Source organism: Dipodomys spectabilis, unplaced genomic scaffold (genome assembly GCF_019054845.1).
Source record: "Dipodomys spectabilis isolate Male_0828 unplaced genomic scaffold, ASM1905484v1 ptg000009l, whole genome shotgun sequence".
Classification (NCBI taxonomy): Eukaryota; Metazoa; Chordata; class Mammalia; order Rodentia; family Heteromyidae; genus Dipodomys; species Dipodomys spectabilis.
In genome coordinates, this window is record NW_024870686.1 from 23834160 (window position 1) to 23862000 (window position 27841).

Below are 27841 nucleotides of genomic sequence, written 5' to 3' on the forward strand. Positions count from 1 at the left end.
TACCTCAGTATTTTATTTTTGTCATATAAATAGAATTATTTTCTTCATTTTTCTATTCAGGTTGTTCAGATTGTCCATTGCTGGTTACATAGTAGTAGATTTAAATAAGAAGCAATATAATTAAAAATGAGAGTGATGAGAAGTGTGGAAAATTTCTCTGGAATTTAAAACAGGCAAATAGAACATTTCTTACTGAACATCTGAAGAAATTAAGTTAAATATTTCCTGATTTTTAGTTATGTATCAATAACAAATCTTCAGTTTTATATTGTTTAGAACAGTACCAAATTATAGTACAGGAACAAAATCTTCGGAAAACAAAATAATATTGTAAACCTATCTGAATTTAAAGAAAAACCTACAAATCACATACCCTTTAGTAAGGAAAAGTACTCTTGCAGAACCAGATCTTTAAATTTAATGAGTGAGGGCTTTTTTATGTGTTCAGTGCACCTTGTGACCCCATGGTACTTAGCTGTTTGCCTTTTCTTCTTAGAAAGACCTCCTCATGGACTTGCCCTTCTTTCATTTCTCTATAGTTGTTGCCTTTAAATTTTGGCAATGCGATTCGTTATCAGGGTGTTTTTTTTTTTCTTTTTAAGATTTGTCTATCTAAACTACGTTGGTGGTCTATTCTTTGGGATATGAAGAAATAAAATGCTAGGCTACAAATCTGATGTTTAAATGTGTCATAGAAACTATTTTGTCAGAAACTCTCTCACATCCTTATGCCATTGAATAGTATTACTTTATATAACCTAAAGATGTTTAAAACCTAAAATAACCAGACATCAAGTTGGTACTCTCGACTTAGAAGTGCCAAAAAATCCTTTTTAAAAGTCTATGAAATTCCTTACCTTTAACATTGAATAAAATTTGTTTGAGAGATAATATTTTTGTATATATTTTAGACTTTTATCTGAGCTGGGACATTGTTTACAAATTCCTGTGTTTAAATAAGAAATATTGAAGAAAATTAGCCATTTATAATGAGACACTTAAATGAGTTTAGTCTTATGCCTGCCAGTCATTACATGCCAATGATTTACCACTGCTCGTTCAAAAAGAGCTTTATAGACCTCAGACAAAAGTATTTAATCAGGTTGTTTGCTTCAGACCTCCTTGCTTCTATTTTCATCTTTCACTGTGTGGATTTTATATAGATAAGCATTGTATAATTCATTCTTCATTATGTGTAAGCATATGCCATTTGAATGCTTAGTGCCAAGGAATTACTAAAAGGATTAGTGCAGTTACCTTTTCTTATGCTATGCCTTATTTGGTATTTAATTTACTGCATAAGGATGTATTGACTAAAACTGCTTGATATTCTGCAGATACATTTATAATAGATACACAAATGCTCTGAAAAATAATTCTGTTTCCTTTATAGAAATACTACACTCTGGGAAAAGGCAAACATTAACCTCTTTTAGAAATGAAATGATCTATTGGCAGTAGATAGTACTATTACTATTCTTACCAGTTTTAGTAAATTGGTATTTGATTTCGTTTTTGTACCAGTACAGGGTTTAAACTCAGGACCTAGGCACTGTCCTTTAGCTTTTCCACTCAAGGAGTGGAAAACATGAGCCAGTATGTTGGTGGTTCATTGGAGATAAGAATATTATAGACTCTTCTGCCTAGGCTGGCTTTGAACTGGGATCTTTAGATCTCAGGCTCTTGAGTAGCTAGGATTACAGTCACAATCCACCAATGTCTAGCTATTGCTAGTGTTTAATTTGTAGTAGTCTCTAGGTAGGAGTTTCTATGTGCTGTGTTGCAACAGATTTTTTTTTACACTAAAACTGTAGTTCTTTGTTTCTAAAAATATGTCTGACTAGTATACCTGCTTCTCAGTTTTTTGTGTTACATTTTTTAAAAATTGACCCAGCCATTACATTCTTTAGCCATTAAAAGATGATTTTTATAAATTATTTTAGTTAAGACTCAGCAACTCTATAAGTTAGGAATAATTTTCTATATTTTTAACAAGAAAATTAGAACCTTACTTGAAATATTTAAGGTCACACAAAACTTAAGATTATAGAATAATTGAGGTTTTAGATTCACCCTCCACTTTGTCAGCATCAAGAATATATCTCTACATTTCTCTAAAGCAATCATTAGTCTGTGTTTTCTAATTTCAACATAATAAACTAGAAATTTATTTAAAGGTAACCAAAAAGACTTAAATATTTACATTTAGATTTTTTAATTGGTTATCCCACTAAGTATTAGTGGATAAATAATTGCTGCTAATAATGACTATTGTTAGTTGAATGAAGCAAGTGTATATAAGAATTTAAGGACTTAAATAAAAATATTAAGATATATAAAATATTTTATATGAAAACATATAAAATATTAATAAAGTAAGTTTTTCCAGTTATATTAGAAATAATTTATATTAGAAATTTACATTAGAAATGTATTTGAAGCTATCTAAATAAACTCAAATCACACCAGACTTGCTGTGTTCTTGCTTATTCATTTTGGAACATTCATTAAAGTCTAATTCTTTTTAAAAAATTGTTTGGAACACAGGATATAGTTCAATGGTAGAGTGCTTGTCTGGCATACACAAGGCCTTGAGTATAAGCCCTAGCACCACAAATACAACAACAATAAAAAATGACTAAAAACAGTTTTGTTAAAATATCACTTCCATACCGTAAGTTTACCCACTTCAAGTTCCATACCGTAAATTTACCCTTTTCTAGTTTTTTGTGTATGTGTAGAAAATTATGCATTATGGTAGTGAAATATATACAGATAGATCATCCAAACGCTTCAACCTCCCTGTTAATATTTTGCAAACTATACTATCACAGCCAGGATATTGGTATTGACACAGTTTACCTACTTTGGATTTAGATTTTAGTCTTTATTTGAGCTAGTTATATGTGTATATAAAGATCTGTGTAGATTTATGTACCTCACTCCATAGTCCAGATACTGAGCACTTTTCTGTTTTTCTTTTTCTTTGGCTATACTGGGAATGAACTCCTGGCCTTGCACTTTCAAGGCAGGTAATCTACCAATGTCCTGTTCTTTATGCTCAGCTGGCCTGTAATCTTCCCCATGTTATCACGTACCAATTTACCATTTACATATCCTTTTTAGTAAGAAGTTGGTGTCTTTTCCCATTTTTAATGGATTTTAATGTTTAAGATGATAGTATGTAAATGCCAGGAAAGGTATATCTATTATTCATGATTGACCTTATTTGCCAAACTGCTTTTGCATATATTGTATCAATCTAATGACTGTTAACTTTAACTTACTTTATATATTTACTAGTTGCTATTTTTCCCTAGTAAAAGTTAATGGTATCTCTTCAAATGTCATGGATAACTTAATTTAGGATCAGGATATGACTACTCAGATTATTAAATCCAAAATAATCAAAAGTACTCTAGAATGGAGAAATAGAAGTAAAAGTTATCATTTAAAAGGAATGGAAAGAATGGATACAAATCCATTTAGTGTAAACTTTCTATTATAGGTTATGTTCTCCACTGTTATCCTAAGTAAATGGGATAAAAATTATAATTATTTTACTGATGACAAAATAGAGGATAAGAGTTTATTGACTAATCAGATTCTGTGCTGAAGTTTGATCTAGGTAGCCTTCCACTTCAAAGCCTGCTTGCTTTTCACAAGAGCAGTAGTCTCAAAAAGCAGGTATGTCTGGGACCAACAAAAAGGTATAAACAGTGACAGAGGTAAAAGATATGAGAATGGCGGGTGAAAGAACAGATGGTAAAACATCTCTGCCAGCAGTCTTTCTAACAGCTCTGGGCATGTGGTTTGGTGGTTAAGAATAGGAGCTTTGGATCTGATAGGCTTAAGCTTGAACTCTAAATCTGTTTGCCAGCAAGGAGGTGAGTGCTTGGCACAAAGTATTAAGTAGATAGTTTGTAGCAAAACAATAATGTTACTGGCTACATGCTTTATATACATGGACAGAAACTTTAAGGGCTAAGTCACACACCAGAAATAGTCCAGTAGTCCATGAAGTTTTTCTTTCCTATCTTGATGTAAAAAAGTTATCTGATCTTAAAAATAAAATTTCCTGATTAAACACGGCAGAAAAATCTCTTATTTAATATTTTGATGTTTTTCTTCACTGGGTCCCCTACACTGATAATGCTCTTTCCTTAAGTGGTATTTTTCAGTGTATTATAGGGATAGCAGTTATTCCTGAACTCAAACACAAGGTTTCTCACATTTTTATGCTTGGATTCCTTAACTATTAGATATCTGGTTATAGTTAGGTTGTATCTATTAATCACAATAACTTTTGCATGCCCTTTGACCAAATTCACCAATTTTTCACATTCTCCCACCTCACTTTATTATTTCTTCTACATAATCACACCTCTCAATGTTATTGAATCGTTTTAGGGAAAATTGTATACATTTCTTACAGTATTTGCTCATCTTTCTTTGGCTTTCATTGTCTTGGTGATTTGGGAATGGGGGGACAGTAATTCTCTCCTCTTAAAAGTTTCATTTGAATTTTCCTGAAATTCCTCATAATTAGATTCACATTATGGACTTTGTCTAGAATACAATATAATTTATGTTGTGTCCATTGCAGGGTGTCACATCCAAAGACATACGAAGTCTTTTTGCCTTTTGTTGGGAAAAAAAAGGCTAACTTTCAACATCTATTTAGGTTATACTATTTCTTATATTTCAATTAATTTAATATTTGAAGAATTAGAGATATGGATAACACACAAACATATACACACAGTATTTGAGTTATATGTGGGGATATACTTGGAGAGTCTATAAATTTTCCATTGTTTATCAAATTCCATTCAGTATCCATTGATGTTTTTGCTTGAATTGTTTTTTTCCCCTTTGGTGGTTGTAAAGCAGGGATTTTATTCTGTTGGGTTTTTTTTCTTTTTCTTTTTCTTTTTTCTTTTTCTGGTCAGTTGTAGGGCCTGAACTCTGGGCCTAGGCACTGTCCCTCAGCTCTTCAGCTCAAGGCTAGCACTCTACCACTTGAGCCACAGCACCACTTCCAGCTTTTTCTGCTTATGTGGTGCTGAGGAATTGAACCCAGAGCCTCATGCATGCAAGATAAGCACTCTACAACTGAGCCACCTTCCCAGCCCCTTCATTCTGTTTTTAGTAATTGGTATTGTCTTGTTAAGAAAGAACTTTCCCTGCTTCTTTATTTACATATTTTTAAGATTTCATGGAGACCTAAGGATTCTTTGTCATGAAATAGATTATAACCCAATTTTTTTTTTGATTCCTGAATTATCCTATATTTGGCCAATAGGATCTTCATCAGATTCACTACAAATGTCTCTTTGGATATTATTTCATTGCTTTTGTTTTGACTTGCCTTTATCTCACTGGACATTCATAGTTTATGTATTGGAAACATTGTCTCTTGCCAGCCATCAAGACAATGCAAGTGAACTGGAAAGGGGAAATTTGGGAGAAAGATGCACCTTTTCTCCATGTTCCTGTACAGCAGAGCTTCTGTGGGTACCTACTGTTGACAACACCCCAAAATATGTACTATGTAGAAGTATAAGATTTTTAATTGTATATTAATATAAATAACTTTTACAGTAGTCATTGAAAAGTCAGGGGAATAATAATATTAATTAAATACTAACATTGTATTTTTAGTTACTACTTAAATACAAATCTAAAAAATATTGCACATTGCAAAAATACAAAAATGCCAGCATGCAACTGTATCATGTGTTGCATCTCTTTTAGATCCAGGATCAGTTTTATGGTACTGTTGTTGATAAAGCTATGCTAGTATCAGCATGAACAATAGAACATCAGAGCAGTTGAAGTATGGCACAGAGGTGATTAGAGTGTTTGTCCTTTTTACTTGATGAAAATGATTTTGCTAATACAAAAGTAATATCTAACATGAATCAGTTATTGGTCCTATAATGAACTTTATGCATATTATCATTTAGAATAGTGGCTTTTTGCACTATTAAGGTATTATTATGATCATTTTCTCACATTTCATATGAAAAAATAAAGCTGATGCTTAGAGTAATTTCCCCAAGATCTGGAAGTAATCAATATTCAAACTAAAATCAGTCTGCCTTCACAGCCTCACAAACAGCGCTTCCTATGTGACTTGCTTAATACCTTATAGAATGACTGTCATGTCCTTGTAAAATTTGTATCATTTTTCTGACTTACCATATTCCATGTCCGTTTTACCCTAAGCAGGATGGGAGAAGGTTGGAACACTATACTTTTTACTTTTTCCAGAGGTTAAACTTATGAATCTTATTCAGAGTGGTTTATCATACTGTATTCTTACTCAATATCAAGAACTACTTAAAAGGAAAAAGTAGTGCCAAAGGATCCATTTCCAGTATTGTGTAACATTGAAAAATGAAAAATGAAAATTTTCTTTGTCCTAACCATATCTACATGAGCTCCATTCCCTCCCCATCCACATCACTCTTTTTGTTTTTTTAAGAGCCAGCTGCTAGCTTTGTTTCTTTCTACCTTCTGAATGCTTTCTGAATCATGTTATCCAGTACTCAATTTAAATGATGCTCATTAAAGTCCAGAGCCTAGGGAAATCACCCTGATTTTTTTGTTCCCTAGCAACAGCCCTAAGAGTAACAACAGCTGCTTAACCATATGCCCCTAGAAGTTGTAGAGGAAATGCACAGAAATCATTCTTAAATGCCTTAAATCTTGAGATATCTGACACCACAGTCACCACATTTGATTGCTTATCCCCAGTAGTAGTATAAAAGAATAAGTATGAATAGGACAATAAAATTACATTATTTTTAAAAAACCATGCTAGATAAGGTTAGTAACTAAAGTGATTTATAGATATTTTCTTGCTAAGTTAAAGACATATCTTGATTAAAATAAAATATATTTCCATGTGATTTGGAATCTCATGAAATGTGGCATTTCTGTCAAAACTAGGTAATTATTTTATAAAGCAACATGGCATAGTTAAACACCAAATGTAAAATTCCTTACCAATTTTTGACATATAATTTTTAATTTAAATTTTATTGTAAAGGTGATGCTCAGAGTGAATACAGTAACATAAATCAGGTAATGAGTACATTTCTTTTTGAATAGTATTACCCCCCCTCATTTTCTCCCACTTTTTCCCTCCCAACCCCCCACCCCCACACTCGTGCCAAATTGTAAAGTTCGTTTCTAACATGGGGTCTAGAATCACTGTTAAATTGGTTCATCCTCTGTCCCACTGTTTCTGTGATTCCTCTTTCCTTCCCCAAATCAGATAAACTTATGTACAAGACAAAGGGCATGGAAATTCAAAACAGTGACATCAGGGAATAAACCAAGGGGAAAAAAGAAAGAAAAAAGAAATAACTGCAAACATTACACTTTTAAAAAACCTCTTGGTTCTCTTTCTCAGACTTCATTTCGAAAAGCATCATTTTATATGCTCATATATGGTCATCTCCTAAGAATATCTTAGACATATTTTAGTTATTACAAATGAGGGAAACCATGATATAATTTTTTCTGTTAATAATTTTTTACTTATTCTATAGTATTGCCTTTGCTAGAATGTCATATAATTGGACTCATATTTTCATATTGGCTTCTTTCACTTTATAATATGCATGTAAGTTTCTTTCATGATATTTTATAACTTGGTAGCTCATTTTTTAGTGGTAAGTAATACCCCATTGTATAGATGCCATTTGGTCTATACTTTCACCTACTAATTATATCTTGCTTATATGCCATGGCAATTACTAATACAACTGCTGTAAAAGCTGGGTGCCAGTGGCTCACACCTGTAATCCTATCTACTCAGGAGTCTTGAGATCTGAGGATCTCGGTTCAAAGCCAGCCCAGGCAAGAAAGTCCGTGAAACCCTATCTCCAATAAACCACCAGAAAACCAGAAGTGGCGCTGCAGCTCAAGTGGTAGAATGCTAGTTTTGAGCTGAATTGCTGAGGGACAGTGCCCAGGCTCAGAGTTCAAGCCCCATGACTGGCAAAACAAACAAACAAACAAAAAACCAGCTATAAACTTTCATATGTGGAATTTTGTGTGTAGACAAATATATATATAAATATATATATCACCAAGAATTGAGAATGCAGGATCATAGGGTAAAAGTATAATTAATTTTGTATGAAGCTGCCCATTAGTTCTTCCTAAGTGAGTAGGTCATTTTGTATTCCTATGTCTTTGCATTGATTTGGTTCAATAATTATTCTGAAAATATAATTGATATATAGTTGTATCTAATTTTTTTATTTTAGCAAGGATTTATTTCAGTATAACATGATTAAAAATAGAGAAAAATAGAAAAACAGAAACATTCCCTGATCCCCATGGAGGAAATGGGAATTAAAGACTCAAAATGGCTCTTCTCTGTAGCTTGTGTACTTTTTTTAGCATAGAAAACCATCGTGATTTTATTTTTTTCTTTATAATTTTATTTTGTTGCCCAGGTGATGTACAGAGGGGCTACAGTTACATCAGTAAGGTAATGAGTACATTTCTTGTCAAACATTGTTACTGCTCCTCCTTTTTCTCGCATTAGTTCATACTTTGTCCTTGTTTCCCCATTTCGCTATTCTCCTTCCCATCCCCAAATCCTATAAACGTATATACAAGACACAAGTTACCAAAATCAAAAGCAGTGACTACAGGGGATAAACCAAAGGGGGGGAAAAAAAAGAAAGAACGAACTTCATACAGTACATTAAAAACAATGACATCAACCAAAAAAAACACCTCTCTTGTTTCCATATCTTGGAGTTCATTTCAATTAACATCTTTTTATATGGTCATAGGTACATAGCTATTGAGCTATTGTGATCTTCTGCTACTTTTGTCCTTTTTGAGCTAGGCAAATACATGTGGTCCTATCAGTCTAACAGCTTCTAACCCTTAGATAACGGTTTGGGGAAGATGACAGGCCCACTCAAAGCCAAAATGACTTTTAGGACTTCCTTTTGCCACATATGCCCTTTCCCCTCTGTCTTGGAAGGGTTTGGGAAGTTTCCAGAATTTTATAATCATTTCAGTGAAAGAATATTGAGAAAGCTTCTGCTGTTTCTCCTAATCTTGTAACCTAACATTAAAAAGGAGATACGGTTGATTTCCTGATTTTAACTTTTGAGTCTGTCCTTTTGGATATTTATTTTAAAAGTAATATTTCCCTGTCTCCTTGCCTATTTATCAGTCCTGTCTTAATTTACCTTCTAAACAAGTTTGGTCCCTTTTAACCTTAAAAGGAATACAGAGGCGTGATGATCCATCTTCTATAGCTGCTTTGTGTTGAAAGTGGATTGATGGACCGGAAGAGAACCAAAAAGTCATTCTGTCTAATTTAAATGATGACTTGGGAAATTCACTTGGCAGGAAATTAAGTTGATAGGCTTCCATTATCAGGAACAGAAGATGACAAGGGTTAGAATATCCCAATCAAAGTCATTCAGTGTTATTCTTTTAAATGAAAGAGCAATAAAAAAAATTAATGAAAATCTGTCCTTTAAAAGTAAAGTGTTGGGCTGGGAAGGTGGCGCCGTGGTAGAATGCTTGCCTCACATGCATGAGGCCCTGGGTTCAATTCCTCAGCACCACGTAAGCAGAAAAAGCCAGAAGTAGTGCTATGGCTCAAGTGGTAGAATGCTAGCCTTGAGCTGAAGAGCTGAGGGACAGTGCCCAGGCTCAGAGTTTAGGCCCCACAACTGACAAAAAAACAAAAAAATCATAAAAGTAAAGTGTTAGCCAGGCACCCATAGCTCACACCTATAAACCTAGCTACTCAGGAGGTTGAGGACTGAGGATCATGATTCAAGGCCAGCCTGGGCAGGAATGTCCATAGGAGTCTTATCTACAATTAATGACCAAAAAGTCAGAAGTGGAGCTTTGGCTCAAGTGGTAGCTATCCTTGATCAAAAATACTCAGGGACAGCTCCCAGGCGCTGAATTCAAGTCCCAGGACTAATATACATAAAAAATAAAGGTTTTGCTATATGAATAATTATAGTATTTTAAATGAATAATAGAGAAATGGAAAATCTATAGATTTAGCATACTGAATATACTTGCCATGCACAAACAGCATATTCAATTCATATCACTGTGAGAACAACAACCTATATTTAACTGGTGTCTGTTTTAGATGGCCATGGTAAGTTCACAGCTATGCTATATTGAAAGTCTCCTGGTGGGAGGAGGTTTGATCTTAAACCTTAATGACTCCAAGGCGTAAGATATTTTCCTTGATGAATCTGGCTGTTTCTGTTGTATCTCATGTTTTAATTTGCAATTCCTCGGTGTATGAGATTGAACATCTTTTCAGGTGCCTGTTTGCTATTTGTAAATCTTCTTTAGTAAGATTCTTTTTCTACTCAGGAAAGGGAACACAAAGTTTACTAAATGCTTAAAGTATATATTAGATATATTAGACTCTCCACTGTGCTTTTTTAGTCATTTTTAAGTGAATTGTTCATTTTATTCTTGTTGGGTTTTTAAGATTTGTTTTATATACTTTTATACTAGTCCTTTTATATATGTTCTGGGTTTTTTTTCCTCCCAGTTTTCAGTTTGTCTTTTTATTTTTATTTTATTTCTTAATCTATAGGTTTTTTTTCTGGAGGGGGGGATGGTTCTAGGTTTTTAAATATTTTTACTGTTATTATAAAGATGATGTACAGAGGGGTTACTTTTACATAAGGTAAAGAGTACATTTCTTTTTAAACAATGTCAACCCTCCCTGTTCTGTCTCCCAGTTTTTTTTCTCCTCCCATCTCCTCCCACAAAGTGTATAGTTTGTTTTCAGCATAGTGTCCAGTGAATACCACTGCTTCACTTGCTCACCCTTTTAAAATATAGTTTTTAACCTTAACTACTAATTTAAGAACTGATACCATTTTTGTTGTATTATGCTAGAGAAAAAAAAGAGTTTTGTGTGTGTGTAAAAATAAACTTTACTACACTTTAAAATCATATCATATATAAACTCTACCCCTGACACACACATAACCACAGAACCATAATTAATAGTTTAAGCTGCTGGAATGCCAGACAGTTCAGAATGAGGAACAGGAGTTAAAAAAGTTGTCCTGCAGTTTTTTTCTGCTTTCATCAATAAGTAATCTAATAGTCATTGTCCAGAAATGAGCTAAACACTTAGTGTGCATCATGTGGGTCACTTCTTTTTAAGTACTGAGATGGGTATCTTCAACATTCTTTTAAGTTCTAAGTTATTCCTAGGAATAGGCAGTTTCTGGTTACAGGTTTATCTTGGATTTCTGTATTAAATTTATTTTCTTTTTTTTCTTAGTTGTTTTGTTTGAAGTCCAAACTAGATGTTTTTAAATATCTGTATATAGGGAAATATAATACATGTAACAGAACCAGTATTGCCCTGGTTGCAGGCAGAGATTGGACTACAACTTCTTGTGCCTTTTCCAGGTACCTTGGGAATCCATGGGGTTATAAAGAGAAGAACTAGAAAATTCATCTAAATTATGATGATTTTTCCTTTAACACAACAGCAGAACCAAATAAATTGTCGGTTATTGCTGTGCTATTCATCCTGGAGTTCTAGGTGTCTAATTTATAAGGTTTTGGAATTAGACTTCAGGGCCTATGTTACATTTTATTACAGTCTACAACATAAGTGTAGACTGGCAAGCATAAACTACAAGTCTGTTTCACAGCTGTTATGCATCTGGGAGTTTGGTTAAAAGGGTCTAGCTTAGCTTAGCCTGAATTGTGATAAAAAGCAGTGTCTGGAGGCCTTTTAACTAAAGTCCTGTGTTCTGATCAGAGCTGCATTTAATACTGGCCCATACGTTCACATAATTATAATTTGTAAGAGTCTTCAGGACATCAGTAACGTTTAAACCTTACTACATGAAAAATTATTTTCTCACCTGTGGTCTTTAAAACTACTTAGCAAGCTGGAATGAAAGTGATGATCAGACCAAACATTCCTGAAACTCTCTATCCAAACTTGTCACTTAAAATGTTCCACCTATTCTTCATAATATGCTACTGCTTTTATTGGGCTTTAATGAGGAATTTTAACACTGATAAAATAATGCTCATGTCAGATTTGTTGTACCACTGGGAAACATGGTTTACTTTTTGAATGTCATCCTTATTACACTCTGGCAGGCTTGCAGATGGGTCAAGGGCTGTGGAGAGTGGCCAGAAACCAGCAGCTCCAGCAGGAAGGCTATAGTGAGCAAGGCTACCTCACCAGAGAGCAGAGCAGGAGAATGGCGGCAAGCAGCATTGCTGGTACCAACCACCGGAAACAAGTCCAAGGAGGCATTGATATATATCACCTTTTGAAAGCAAGGAAATCTAAAGAACAGGAAGGATTCATTAATTTGGAAATGCTGCCCCCAGAGCTGAGCTTCACCATCTTATCCTACCTGAATGCAACTGACCTCTGTTTGGCATCATGTGTTTGGCAAGACCTTGCTAATGATGAACTTCTCTGGCAAGGGTAAGTTAAACCTACCAATATTTGATGCGGATCTTAGGTCATAGTCATGCTTAATGTTCTTTCATAACATGTATGTATTACGAGATACCTTCTTTTAACTTAGACTTTGCTCTATTAAATCCTGGGAAAATAAAGATATTGTTGTCATCAGTCAGTTTTGATATTAGGAGGAGGAAGGCAATAGGGCAGCCTTGGCTTTCTGGTGAGAAGAGGATCACTCTGTAGTGATGTACATGTGTCAGTTACCCTAAGTGAGAAATCACCAGTACATTTCAAAAGTACACAAGATTCTAAAGTTAAAAGTTATAATTAGAAGTGAAGAATCTCACATCCCTGCAGTAGTTCAGGCTTTCCATAGGAATTCTGTCAAAGAAATAAATAATTCTCAAATGTTGTTGTTTTATTGCTTTCAAACAGAAGTATATGTGTGTTTGTTTCATTTGTCACAGTTACTTCCTGGCATAAGTTTTGTGTGTTTTTCTAAGCACCATTTTGTAAAGTAAGCAAATATTTGAAAGTAGATGGATAAATTCACTTGCTTAAAATAGATTATAGAAGTTTTAGCAATTGCTATCTAAGAATGCTAGTATTATAGAATCTATTTCATTAATCTTAGCTACTCCTGAAATATCACACAAAAAGATTATGTGTACATTTTTTTCTTTTAAGTCTTAAAATTGTTACCAAACATAGAAGAATTTGAATCTCAGGTTTTGTGGCATTCTTTATTGAAGTTTAAGTCTTCGATAAATAGCATATTTAGAAACATGTCTTTAAAAAAAAAATAATTGGTAGAACTAGGGTACAAATTGAGGGTGTTTGCTAGGTTGACACAGTACTTCTGAACCACAGTTCTAACCCTGAGACTTGAACTCATTTCTAACTGTAAATCAAAGTGAGAGAATTAAGAAGTAAACCTACATTGCCAAACTGTAATGAAAGTGTATTTGTTAGTACTGACATTTCTAACTTTGGTTTTCTGATATCACAGTAATATAAAAATCATACATTTCTCAGTCAATAAATACACCAAAGTCACTAGTTTCATCTCATAATTTTCTCACTGATTTGCCATAGCAAAGGCACTTTGTGAGAGGAAATTCCGTTAGTCATGTTTAAAATCATGTTTAAAGTGTTCTATGAGCAAAAGAGGAAATTAAGTACTTTAAAACTTTCCAATTCTTAATTCTTTTTTTCTACATTTTTATACTCCCAGGAACTTCACTTATATTCCTATATTTGAATTTTAAAAAGTTTATTTTTAAGCTTAGGTGAACTCAATCAGAATTAATTTTTCATTTGGGTTTAAATAAACATTGTTCATCAGGAGGTTTCTGGGTGTGGTAACCCATACCTATAATCCCAGGGAAATCCCAAGGAGAAGAAATGTGAGTTCCAAACCAGCCTGGGCTGGTAAACCCTATTTCAGTAACTTCTGTGGTATATAAGACATGTTTCCTTTATTTTTTGCCATATAATTTTGCCTATAACCCTAGATTCTCTTTTTCTCCTTTTTCCATGCTTGCTCAAACACTCTATCCTTCTCCTGCCTTCCAAATGCTAGGATTTACACGTGTGTACTACCACACCTGGCCTGGGTTTTCTTTTACTTAGTGATAAATTGCTTCTGTTTGAAAGTAAAGACTGGCTCAGTTTTTATTTTAACTTCAATTGTGTTGAACATTTGAAAATGTCAGGAGATTCTGTTGCTTATACATAGTTTAATAATAAAACTTACAAGCTACGTTGATAAAGACTAGCAAAATAGAAATAATTTCCTAAAACAATTTCTTATAGTTTCAAACAGTAATTGCATTCAGTTGGTAAAAAAAAAAAAAAAAAAGCAATGCAAGTATTTAAGCCAACTATGACATCCATTTATCCTCACAACTTGATGCTACAGGCAATGAGCTTTTTCAGATTTGGGTGTATAGGAGCATATGTGTATATGAGGATGTTTGAAGCAAAAACCACTAATGATTATTAGAGATGAAACTATAGTTGTCTCAACTAGAAGCAGGTTTTTAAACATACAGACATACACAGACACACACACACAGCAGTTTACATAATCTTGGAGCAAAGAACCAAAAACATATTAAAATATAGTTTCAGTATTTTCTGTGTCTCTAATGAACTTATATTTAAGACTTTATGCTGTATATCCAGACTTTATAAGATAAAACTTTACCTTTCAAATAATAACCAGGCTGGGAAGGTGGCTCAGTGGTAGAGCTCTTGCCTTGTATGCCTGAGGCCCTGGGTTCGATTCCTCAGCACCATATAAGCAAAAAGAAAAAAGCCGGAAGTGGCACTGTGGCTCAAGTGGTAGAGCGCTGGCCTTGAGCTGAAGAGCTGAGGGACAGTGCCCAGGCCCAGAGTTCAGGCCTCACGACTGGACCCAAAAACAAACAAACAAAAAAAATCAAATAATAACCAGTAGCTCTTCCCTATAAACTAAGTTAGAAATTCCTATCCTAAACTTAAGGAAATATTATGTTTGCGATATGGATAGTTAATATTTCACAGGTTTCATAGAATTTTTATACAGTCATGAATCATTGTGATAAAGAACCAATGTTCTTTGTTTGGTTTTTGTTTTATTTTGTTTTTGTTGTTCTGGGAATGGAACCCAGCACTTGGTACATGCTAAGCAAGTACTCTGTCTCTGAGTTATATCCCCAACCCAAGAACCAGTGTTTTTAAAATAGTATCTTTAAACATGTTAGCATCACAGCTTTTGATGCTGTACAGTCAAACTCATTGGATTCAAAGCCTGCTGCTCATATGAAGCTATGTGACTTTGGACAACTTTTTTGTCTCTGCTTTGTATATGTTGCGTCTGCATCAATGGACTGTTGATGGAATTGAGCAGTTTAATAGCATTAAAATATTCAAAATAGTGCCTGCCACCTAGTGATCACTTCAGAAATTAAATACATTAACTTTTGGTCTCATTTTCTTTTAATTTGTACAGGTTGTGCAAGTCCACATGGGGTCACTGTTCCATATACAATAAAAACCCACCCCTAGGATTTTCTTTTAGAAAACTGTATATGCAGCTGGATGAAGGCAGCCTTACCTTTAATGCCAACCCAGATGAAGTAAGTGAAGAATTTATCTAATTTGCATCAAATGAATTTTATTATAAGCTTGCTTCAACTTTGTAATACCAAAAACTGACAGGTAAAATACCAAGTCATTGAACCTACCTTTAAGTCACTGAGAAACCAAGTATCTTGTTGTGCTAGAACATAGCCAGTTTTCTTTGCCTTTCCATGTCACTTTCCTATCGTTCTACCTGCTCACTTATATATGACTGTCTTATACTGGTCTTACTGAAATACAAATTCGCAGTGAGAATAAAATTTTGATATCCCTATAGAATATGTTCATCACATTTATCTACAGCATGTTTTTCCATTTCCATTGTTTCCATTTACTAGCGATATAGTTTTAGCAGGTAATCATACAGAACACCATTCTGATTTCTGACATCTGAATTTTAATCATTAAATGATACCTTTAAAAACTAGTTTCATAAAATTTCAGGCTGACAAAAACTACTTGCATAAAATTAACTAATTTTGTGTTAATTATTCTTAATATGTAAAAATGATCAAATGTAAATAAAAATTCCCCTGACCTTTCTTATTATTTGTAAGTATTTTTGAAAAGGTCATACTTTAGCCGGGCGCTGGTGGCTCATGCCTGTAATCCTAGCTACTCAGGAGGCTGAGATCTGAGGATCGCGGTTCAAAGCCAGCCCGGGCAAGAAAGTCCGTGAGACTCCTATCTCCAATAAACCACCAGAAAACCGGAAGTGGCGCTGTAGCTCAAGTGGTAGAGTGCTCGCCTTGAGCTGAAGAGCTGAGGGACAGCTCCCAGGCCCAGAGTTCAAGCCCTACGACCGACCAAAAAAAAAAAAAAGAAAAGAAAAGGTCATACTTTCAGAAATGTTTAAATATCTTCTAGACTTAATCCTTGAATCCCAAGTGGAAATTATATAGCTCTTAGGGCTATTACTTTTGAATGCATTATTTCTGAAAGAACTTAACTGAAAGAATTAGTTTATTAATTTTTAAAAACCAACTTAGTCATTTGTAGTGAAAGTGTTAGGACTATTCGTTTAAATCATGCAGCCAAATAGTTCCTAAAATTAATCTTCACTTTTGTTATAACTAAGCAAATATTTCTTCAGTGTAAAATATCTTAAATGGAAATACTGATTTTATAGATGTATAAAATACCAGCGATGATGTTAACTTTTAAATAAATTTATATTCGTTTAGTACATGTATTTTTCTTTACTAATTTTTTCTTGAATACATATAAAAACCAAATAAAGTACCATTGCAAAAGTTTACAGTTATGCACATATCTTACCATTTGAGTCTTATACTTACAAATGTAGATAGATAGATCTCTGTTACCTTCCTTGTAAACATATAGCAGTATAAGTACATTTTTTTTCTTGTGTTGTGGCATACCTGCTATAGTTACCTGCTGAGATTCTGCTGTAATTAAATATTCAGAGAATGGTATTTTTTATTTCTTTATTAGAATTAGACATTACTTGTTCAAATAATAAACTTTATAATAATAAAAACATTTCACTTCAAATTCTTCTAACAGTTGAATGATGGCTAATGGAGAAAATCTAAGAATAGTGTAGGGCTTTACTCTAGTAGATAAGAATCAGGAGAGGCAACTAGCCAAAGTCCCAAACTCACTTACTTCTATCATAAATTATGCTGATGCTGAATAATACTGATATTGTTAATTTGTATAACTTGCAAATGTTACTTGTAAGGAAATGTAACTTGGTAAATACCAAGTTGTAGGCTGTATTTCAAAGTCAGAAAAAGTGGATAAAATTGCTGATATCGAAATAAGTAATTATTTCATGATAAAAGAGTTACAATTTTTAAAGCAGATAAAGCCATCCTTTTGTGCAAAGATTAAAAGTAAGCTTAAAATAGTAGAATATGGATAGTTTTAAAATCTAAATTGGAAAGACTAGAGGCAAAGTATGTTTCTGTTTTTACAGGTCCATATATCAAACTATAGTATTCTTGTTTGCATCTTGTCTAAAGCTTAAGGGGAGGCAGGGAAAAGAGCTAAAATTCTACTTCTTTTTTTAATCTATCAAGAATTTTTAAAATTTTAATTCAAATATTTGATAAGGAAGGGAATTGAAATTATTATAAATATATGTAACTTAAAATAAGATTTTTAGATCATTTTTATGATCATCAGATCTTAATTCTCCATCCTATCTTCCATTGTTATTGAGAGTTGACTGTAGTTTCTTTTTCTTCCCTACCTGGCCTGAATAAAAATATACTGAAGCGTTCCCAAGATACTGAATTTACCTTTCCTATAGGGCCAATTAGTTCTGCCAAGAATCACAAAACTGAACCACTCAAAATGTTTGTGGTTCCAGAATTCTAATTCTATTTTTTTATGAATACCAGTAATTTAGCAGGTATTGGCTAATAACAAAGAATTTTATCTTTACCAGAGTACATTTAGGACATAAATAGGCAAAAAGGATAATGAAATACACTTAGCATGCTCAAAAAGTGGGAGGAGGGTTTTTAATGATTATATTTTGTACTTTCACTACTGAGACAAATAATATCAACTTGGTTGATTGTTTGCCAATCAGGTCTTCAAAACTGAAATGTTCATGAAAGACTTACCCAAAAATATATTCTTAAATAGAACTTATTAGCTAAGTGTTAGTCAGGTCCTTAGAATGACTTGCCACAGTTCTGAGTGCTAGAAATCAAAGTAACTATTTGAAGTTTGATTATTTATTTATTTTTTGCCCACTCCCTGGTTATTGCCATCAGACAGTTCACTTAAGTACTTAAGGTATTACGTTCAAATGCAAGTGCTATTTATTACAGGTGCCTGAGATAAGATGTGTATAATTGTTCAGTAACATGAAGTCTACATTTCTGTAATTTCTAGTTTATACTTAACAGTTTCATAGCAAGCATCATTAGAATATTATAAAAATAAGAATACTTACAGCCACAGGGAACAAGATTCTCCAAAGGACACCGTTCGTGTCACGGATATGGGTAACCAAACTCCACAGCAACTGCTGGCGGTGGCTCATGGGGTGGGGTTGAACATCTGCACAATCTGTGGTAGGATTCTCTAGCACGCTGTTGTGATATGCATGATGTTGTGATCTCCGCTGTATGTAACGTCTTGACCTTGTGCATGAGCTTGTGTATTTTGTGGCAGATGGCCACATTCTAGCAAAGGAATGTGCTGAGAACTGTCTGTTTACATTAAGTTGTATTTCCCCTGCATGTACCAGCGGTGTGTATCAACTTGACTCCCCTGGCAGCATTATAACAAAGTAATTGTACTTATAACCAGTGAACTATATTACTTTTGCTCCATTTTCTTGAACATTTTTTTGTTAGCATCTGAAAACTTGAAGTAAACATGATTTAACTTTAATACATTATAGGCTCTTTTTCATTTGTGTATTTTAAGCAGCTTTTGAAAATAACCCCACTGAGGTTATTAGAAAAGGTTTTTTTTAATGCAAGCACATTTTTCCTATATCCATACACAAAGACTGATATGATACAATTACATGTATTCACTAGGTTGACCTCAGATATAACCTATTATGAAAAATATTCTAATTTTAACTTACCTATAAGTTGATGGAAATGAATATATAATTTATCTTAAAGATAACATATATATTATTTTTGTTGGTGGACCAGCTAAAGTACAAACAGGAAATTTATAAGACTTCTTTATTATAGAAAAGATTTCAGGAGTTTATACACAATTTTTACTGATACTGAATTTTACTGACTTTTTGATTACCTATACAACAACAAAGTGGTTCTTCCCATTACTTCATAACTCAGTAACAGTACTGATATTACCAAAACATACAGATAAACTTTCTTAAATGTATGCTTTGGGAATACATAATAAGAAATGAATTCTGAAGCCTAATAAATTTGTACAAAATAGGTTTATAATTAGTTTGCTTATTCATAGCATTTCTTTTAAAAACATTTCTTTTTATTACATTGCTATCCATAAGATATTTAACAGGTAGATGCAGTATGCAGTATATTCCAAGCGCATTTGCTTTAATAGTTTTATTTGTTGGTGGTGGTAGTAAAGGAACATTCCAGGGAATACACTTTTATGTTTTTGAGTAGTATAGATTATCTTTAATCCTATGATGTGTAAATAAGTATATTAAAATAGTTAAATAGGCTATTGTTTATAGCTATCTGACATAATCTCTCTTATGGGTATGTTGATGTATAATTGCTGTTTTCCTATAATCTTCTCTATTATGAACATGTATGGAACTATAGTTACTTGTAACCTTTTCCATAATCTAATAGTATTTATTTTAAGAAAGAGAAAAAAAAAACCTGAACGTTGATTTGAGTCTTCACTGAGATACTTTTTCATGTTCTGAATTGTGCTTGTTGTTAATTTGTTAATTATCTCCTTTTGCCTACACAATAACTTCAAAGAACAGAGAACACAGTGAGTTAGATTATATAGTGAGTTAAATTATATAAATTTGTTTGCTTCCTGAGTCCCCCGGGGGATGTCTCAACGTGGTACAGTGATCCCATGAAGGATCTTTACTCTGCTCACTAGGGCCCTCTCTTGATAGCCAGATGGTCACTACATCTCATATGGTCACCTGTTTACATGACTATATTCCCCCCCAAAAAAGAAGAGGGCGGAAAGCTCTTCTCATATTCCCTAGACATATTAGGAAGGGGGAACAAAAACCAACTTTTTCAGAAGCTTTCTTTTGTTTTGTTTTGTTGTGGTACTGGAATTTGAGCTCAGGACCTTCTCAGTTTGTCTGTGTAACTCCAAACCTCAATTCTCAGATCTTAGCCTTCTGAATAGAAGTATTAGTGTGAAACACCAGCACTTGGCTTGTCCTTTTCTAGTGAATAGATCTGAGTCATATGACTGTTAGGGAAAAGACTAGAATGGTTGCATGATCGGTATAGATGTGTAATTCAGCACCTGGTTCAAAGATGCAAGAAATAATGAAAAGAATGAAATGTCTAAGGCAACAACCATCTGTAACACTTTTTAACTGAAGTTTATAATTCTTTTTTACTTCTGGTCTCTATTGAGTCCAAGATTTTAATTCCCAAAAGAAAAATATTGACACCAGCTGCACACAATCTGATTTAATAGCTAACACCATCTTCTTGACATTTTAGGTTCTTTTTTTTTGGAGGGGGGGGGCGGTCGTGGGCCTGAACTCTGGGCCTGGGCACTGTCCCTTAGCTCTTCAGCTCAAGGCTAGCGCTCTACCACTTAAGCCACAGCGCCACTTCCGGCTTTTTTTTTTTTCTGCTTATGTGGTGCTGAGGAATCGAACCCAGGGCCTCATGCATGCAAGGCAAGCGCTCTACCACTTAGCCACCTTCCCAGCCCCAACATTTTAGGTTCTTTTACACTGAATATGCTGATAGAAAAAGAGGAAAGAGAAGAGTTGTGCTCCGATGTGGTTAAATCTCATCAACAGAGGATATAGATAGTACTGCACAGTGAGGAGGAAAAGGACTGACATAGAAGTCAGATCTTAGGGGTGCTTTCTCATAGAACTATATTCTATGCTAAAAGTAATTGACAAGAAATGTATTTACATTTGTAACTGTAATCCCTCTGTACATCACCTTGACAATAAAATTAAATTTATAAAAAAAAGAACTTTGCAGTAGGCCTATATGATCCATCACGTTGAGTCTTCACTGGGGAAAGCACCTAACCAGCTGAGTGACAGGCTGTAAGAGTTCAATGTAAGTTATTCCAAGCTAATCAAGTCTGGTCTGTTTCCCTTGCCTTCCATGGCATACATGTAATACAGTTCTGACTCCAACACAACACAGGTGCCACGAGTAACCCTGGTCTTTGGTGCATTTATGAGCATGCACTGATAGGACTACCTACAGCCATCCTGCACCCATGACAGATTGGAAAACAGCAGACTGGAAAGTGCCTTCTGTGAGCTTAAAAGCCCAGGACCCATAATTGTTCGCAATTGTTTGTCACATAAAATATTTTTCTTTTAAAGTAAATTTGTCCCTTTACTGGACATTTGAATTAGGGGTTTCTTTTTTTTTTTGTCGGTCGTGGGGCTTGAACTCTGGGCCTGGGCGCTGTCCCTCAGCTCTTCAGCTCAAGACGAGCGCTCTACCACTTGAGCTACAGCGCCACTTCCAGGGGGTTTCTATATGGGCAGCCTAAGCCATCGAAATTAGGGTATGGCAATGGGAAGGGTCCCTCACCAAATAAAAGCTTTACATAGTTTCTCCTGTATCACAGTTCACAAAGCCCCTTCCTCTTTCATAAACATCAAAGTGCAAAAATATGCCCTTGAGAATCCTAAAATACTATCTTCTACCTAGACAAGTCAATCCAATAGCTAGTTACAACTAGTCAAGTATGCTAATTTGGAGGCCATTGGCCTGTCTTGAGGGTAATGTATATGCATATTGCATGTATCTATCTGTGTATTATCTACCTTTTTAAAATCTGATTCATTAGTTGATTTTAAGATTAAGAAGTCAATTTTATCTTTTTATTAAGTCAATTGTACTTTATGCCTTGCCCTAACCATGCTCTAAATTAAGTGTATTTAAACTAATTAATTTTCTTTCATACATGACTTTTTTTTGGGGGGGGGGGGGTCCGGTCGTGGGGCCTGAACTCTGGGCCTGGGCTCTGTCCCTCAGCTCTTCAGCTCAAGGCTAGCACTCTACCACTTGAGCCACAGTGTCACTTCCGGCTTTTTTCTTTTTGTTTATGTGGTGCTGAGGAATCGAACCCAGAGCCTCAGGCACGCAAGGCAAGCACTCTACCACTGAGCCACCTTCCCAGCCACCTTCATGACATTTTTGGACATTCCTTCTTACAAACAAAGTCTACATTCTGCATCACTTTTGGCCACTCATAGTTAAATGGATCTTCAAATTGATGTGTTGCTTTTAATTATTTAGACAGTGACTTTGACCTTTGATTATTTGGACCAGTCACTCAAGCTTGAACATATAATTGAGGCATTTCAAGGTGTACTAGAGTTTTCTCTGCCCTTCATTCTTGGTCCTGTTTATGTGAGGGTGTTTGTTTTGTATTACTTTATTATTATTTTACCCTAGTTGGATTACACAATCCTTAAGTTTTTTGTTTCTCCTAAAGGTCAGCTGGAAGAGTTATACACATAGATTTAAATATTCATTCAAAAAATATTTATTACGTATCTGTACTTTATACTTGTTAGGCAGCTTTGATTTGGGGGCAAGTTACTGCATCTCTCTGACATTTCAATTTGCTCTTCTGTAGAGTGGAGGCAATACTATTACCTATAATGTCATCTTGTGTTGATTAGTTAGTACTTTTACCTGCTGACATACATGGATCTAGATATGTATAATGGATGTGTTAGCTGCTCTGGCTTTGGAACTTTTAGATTCTGTTTGCAACCTGAGTAATGATCTTGTAGGAAGTATATATTGGTAACATCAACATGTCTAAGCTTTGGTGATATCCCTTGCTGTTAATTGTACTTCCTGAAATGCAATAAAGAATCTTTTGCAAATATAACATTTTATTTTAATGATTATGCCTCATTTATCCTTTCAGAAGCCATATATAATAAGAGTCTAATGTTATGAAACTGAGAATGTATTTGGCTTAAATGGTGATAGCGTGAATAAATACTTTCACCAGTGAAAATTCCACTTAAATCCAAACTATATTTCTTACCTACTATTAAGGTGCTTTTTTTTTTTTTTAACAGTATTAGGGATTGAACCCAGGGCCTTGTGCCTATAAGATAGGTAGGTACTATACCAAAATTTTTTGTTGGTACAGTTGTTGTTCTGGAGATGACCAACTGGACACATCCTTGTGCTTTTCTGGCAGCTTGGGATAAGCGGTACACACCACGTTTCCCAATCATTGGTTGGGATAGAGTCTCATGAACTTTTCTTTTAATACCCAAGCTGGCCTTGAATCTCCATTCCCTGATCTTCACCTATCAGGTAGCTTAGAATTGCTGATTTGAGTCACTATGCCAGCTTTTAAAGGTTTTTTTTTAAATTTCAAAATTGTTTTGAGCTAAGATATATACTTAGAAATGTAAATATTAAGTTCTAGGTAATATGTCAAAACTAATCTTATCAATTAGTTGTTATGTGCACATTGTATATATATGCATATATATATTACATGTGATATTTGTATGTAACTTCTATAAATTAAAATTTCTAACTTAGTTAACATCACATTCCCCTTTCTCATTAGCTTGTTGTTATTATTATTATTATTATCTTTTTTTTTTTTTTTGCTGGTCCTAGGGCTTGAACTATGGGACTGGGCTCTGTCTCTGAGCCCAGTGGTCAAAGCTAGCACTCCATCGTGACAGCCACAGTGCCACTTCTGGCTTTATCTGAGTAGTTTATTGGAGATAAGAGTCTCACGGACTTTCCTGCCCAGGCTGGCTTTGAACTGCGATCCTCAGATCTCAGTCTCTTGAGTAGCTAGGATTACAGGTGTGAGCCACTGATGCCCAGCAGTTTAAATTATTATTAATAACAAGACAATAAAGTTTTATCCTAATAGGGAATTTTATGTCTATAGTTTGATTTAAAATGCTTTCTCTTCCTTGGTAGAGACAAATTAGAGATAGAAGGATTTTTCTAAGACTCTTGCTTCAACTCAGCAGTAATTATTATTATTTGTTAGTCATAATTTATGGTAATTATAATTTGATATATTCTAGTCATATGTATGGCTCTTTTTAGGGACTATCAGTACCTAAAGATGTGGTTTATTTTCTGTTTGAGGCTATTATAACTAATTAATAGACTTAATTATTCACTTGAACTTTTAGATGACAGGGTTCATATTTGTTTGGCATTGCTTTCTCTAAAAAAAAAAAACACAGAAAAATTCATTCTATACCTCTCTTCATTTTCTCTAGATCTTATTGGAGTTTTTCTGGATTTTTGTTTTTGCTGGTACTGGGTTTTACCTTATTCTTGCTCAGCTTACTTTCTTGTCTGATGATCTGCTACTTGAGCCACACTTGCAGCCTAGCTTTTGGATGTCCCTTAGACATTTCTGCTCAGGTTAGCCTCCAATTATGATCCTTTAGTCTCAGCTTCCTGAATATCTGAGACTCCAAAGATGAGCCACCAGTGGCTTGCTGAAATGTTACTTTAATGTACAGAAAAATACTCAAGACAGAGATGGTAACACTAGGTATAGGAGGGTGTTGAGAGAAAAATGTACTCCAAAAAGTTTGTCTGGTTGTAGAATGAAGTCTCCAGGTAATAGTTATCAGCACTGCCTGTGGTCATCTTGTCTGGGATAGGTTGCAGAATTTCAGATGTCTTCTTCCCAGGGGAAGATTTCTCCTAGGCAAGAATGGAGATATGCTATAGAAAAGCCTCTTCCTGCATCACTCTCTACTAATACTGACAACTGTGAGTTTGCTTTTATGAAAGGATCGCTTCTCAGAGCCATTCTTAGTTCTCTGGCCCCCTTTAAGAGCCATCTGTATTAAAGAAATATCCTGAAGTTAAGTGGCCAGTTTTTATGATCCTCAAAAACAGTAGCATTTCTGATGTGCTAAAGGTTAGCAAAGTTACAGTAGAAAGGAGAAACACTGCAAAACTTAGTTGTGCATAAGACAATGAAATGATGAGACAAAAATGTAGATATCTCATTAATAAGACTTGCATTTATTACACCGCGGGTAAAACAAGGTGATGATTTTTATATTCAAACTCTAGAGTACCTGTCCTCTGACTGAATAGGGAGGTTGAAAACAACTGGACTCAACAGTGTTTAACTGATTTACATTTACCTTAGCTATTCTGTATCGCTGTAGAAAAGAAGAAACTGCGTCAAAGTAGACATCTTAATCATTGTCCTTTACTGTCAAACAGGGCAGTAGGAATTCTCCCATTTGATCTGCAGAGGTTTCTCTTCTGATGTGCTTGTGAATTGTCACTATCCAGAAAGTAAAATTTTTATAACATATTGTACCTCTTAATTCTGTCTTACTTTTATTATGAAAATGTTACCATTTTGATTAAATTTTCATTTGTTTTAAATTGTGGTTAAAAAGTATGCATAAACAATAATAACAGTTTTAGTATGCATACACAATAATAACAGTTTTTATGTTGAAAGATCTAGAAGTGTGGATTGAATAATTTTGTTTTCAGACATGTGTTTCATAAATTTAAGAATTATTTATTTGTTTGTTTTTTTGTTTTGTTTTGCTAGTCTGACGGTTTGAACTCAGGCCTGAGTGTGGTACTGAGGAATCGAACCCAGGGCTTCATGCATATTAGGCAAGCACTCTGCCACTAACTTTCCTAGTCCTGGATTATTTGTTAAAATGTTCCCAATACCTTTTAAAAAATAAGTCCAATATTCTTTTTTTAAAAAAAGCTTTTAAAAAAAAGTCCAGTTTGCTTTGTACTTTATAATGTCTTAAGAATAGTTTAATTATATGGTACCGGATTTTATATGAAAGGACAGCATTAAATAAAATTAGTTACATCATTTGCTTTTTAACTTTTTTATTAAGTGTTCTTTAGGAAAATAATTCCTTAGTATGTGTTTTGTGATTGCTTCTATTGATTCCAGTTCTTCTACAATATTTCTGCCAAGTGCTTAACAGCTGTTACACTCAATGCCAATAGACAAAACATTTTCACTTTGCATACCTAATCCTAAATATATATGAGTACACACACACACACACACACACACACACACACACACACACACACACACATGCATACATATAAGATTTGGCTGAATGTAGATATGAGATGGACTAACTCACATTAATTTCACCTGGATTCTTACTGCTGCCTGATTTACCTTAGTTTATTCCTAGTGGGTTCAGTAATCATTGTTAGCAGAAATCTTTTTAGCATTGTATAAAAATTCAAGTCATCTCTCTCTTTTTCAGTTCTCCCTAGATGACCTTGCTAAGAAGAAAATGTAATTTTGCTATCTCTTTTTTTGTTTGTTTGTTTTGGGTCCGGTCGTGGGGCCTGAACTCTGGGCCTGGGCGCTGTCCCTCAGCTCTTCAGCTCAAGGCCAGCCCTCTACCACTTGAGCCACAGCGCCACTTCTGGCTTTTTCTGCTTATGTGGTGCTGAGGAATCAAACCCAGGGCCTCATGCATGCAAGGCAAGCGCTCTACCACTGAGCCACCTTCCCAGCCCTCTCTTTTTTCTTATTACTAATAAATTTTTCAAGTACATGTAGTTTTCTGGCTTTACGCCCATTCCTTAGCTTTCTACTTAGACTGGAGCCTCCTCTCTTTGGGGGCCTTTCTGAAAATCATTACTTCTTTTTCCCAGTCACAAAAGCCAGTTCCCTTCTATTTCATTTTGGTCTCTTTGACTTATCTAAAAGAAAACTGAAAGCAGCCATATTTATTTTGCTAAACACTTTAATATGTCTACAACAATGGGAAAGTTCTCACTAATCAGAACACTATGGCTTAGAAAGGTTGAGTAAAACTGTTTTATGAGCACATCATCAAGTGGCATGGCCATGATTTAATCCCTCTGAAAATGATGCCGTTTGAGGTCTACTATGTTAATTAACCTTTATTCACCTTTGCTTCTTTAAATCTCAAAGATTCTTTGACTACTGAGACATTCTACTCTCTTTATTACTTTAGCTCCTGCAGTCCTTATTCAATTCCATGTTCTGTATCTCCAACCCTCACTTTTTTCTCTACATCCTATTGGTTGCCTACTCCACTCTCATCATAGTTTCCTTCAAATCAGCACCCTAAGTAATGTTGTTTTTTTGTTAGTCAGTTTGTTGTATTAGTCATTTTCCTCTTCATTAAGCCAAAAACATTGGCTGTCTTTTACTTCCTAATGTCCTGTGGCCAGACAGCCAGAATATGTATCAAGTATGCTTGCTTTTTCTTTGCATTTAAATAACACATGGAGTTTTTAAATGTGTTTTTATATCCATTGTATCTCTCTATCTCTACTGTTTTCTACATCTTTAAATAGTATTAGTAGTTGTTGTCCATTACCTAATTTACTTTCTATTATTTCTCTTCATACCACCCAGTATGGAGTCCCCACATGGAATCAAGACTCCCTGTGGATGCCCAAAACCAGGGATAGTTACTGAAGCTAGGCATACTGTTTCTTCCCATAAGCATACCTAAGATAAAGTTTAATTTATAAATTTGGCACATTAAGATACTAACAACCATAGGACAATTATAAAAATATATTGGAGTAAAAG

General features: G+C 34.4%; 1 protein-coding gene across 5 annotated transcripts in view; it reads left to right on the plus strand.

Annotated features, from left to right (window-relative positions):
* Window positions 1-27841, plus strand: part of Fbxo8 (F-box protein 8) — a 40065-nt gene that overhangs the window by 3796 nt on the left and 8428 nt on the right. For 3 of the 5 annotated variants that reach the window (XM_042700038.1, XM_042700059.1, XM_042700053.1), the window contains exons 2-3: window positions 12163-12499; window positions 15477-15603. In XM_042700038.1, the coding sequence (XP_042555972.1) occupies window positions 12171-12499; window positions 15477-15603 (456 nt within the window). In that variant the 5' untranslated portion in view covers window positions 12163-12170. Of the gene's footprint in view, window positions 1-7577; window positions 7637-12162; window positions 12500-15476; window positions 15604-27841 lie in introns of all 5 variants that reach the window. The other 2 variants (XM_042700049.1, XM_042700044.1) reach the window with 1 other exon arrangement.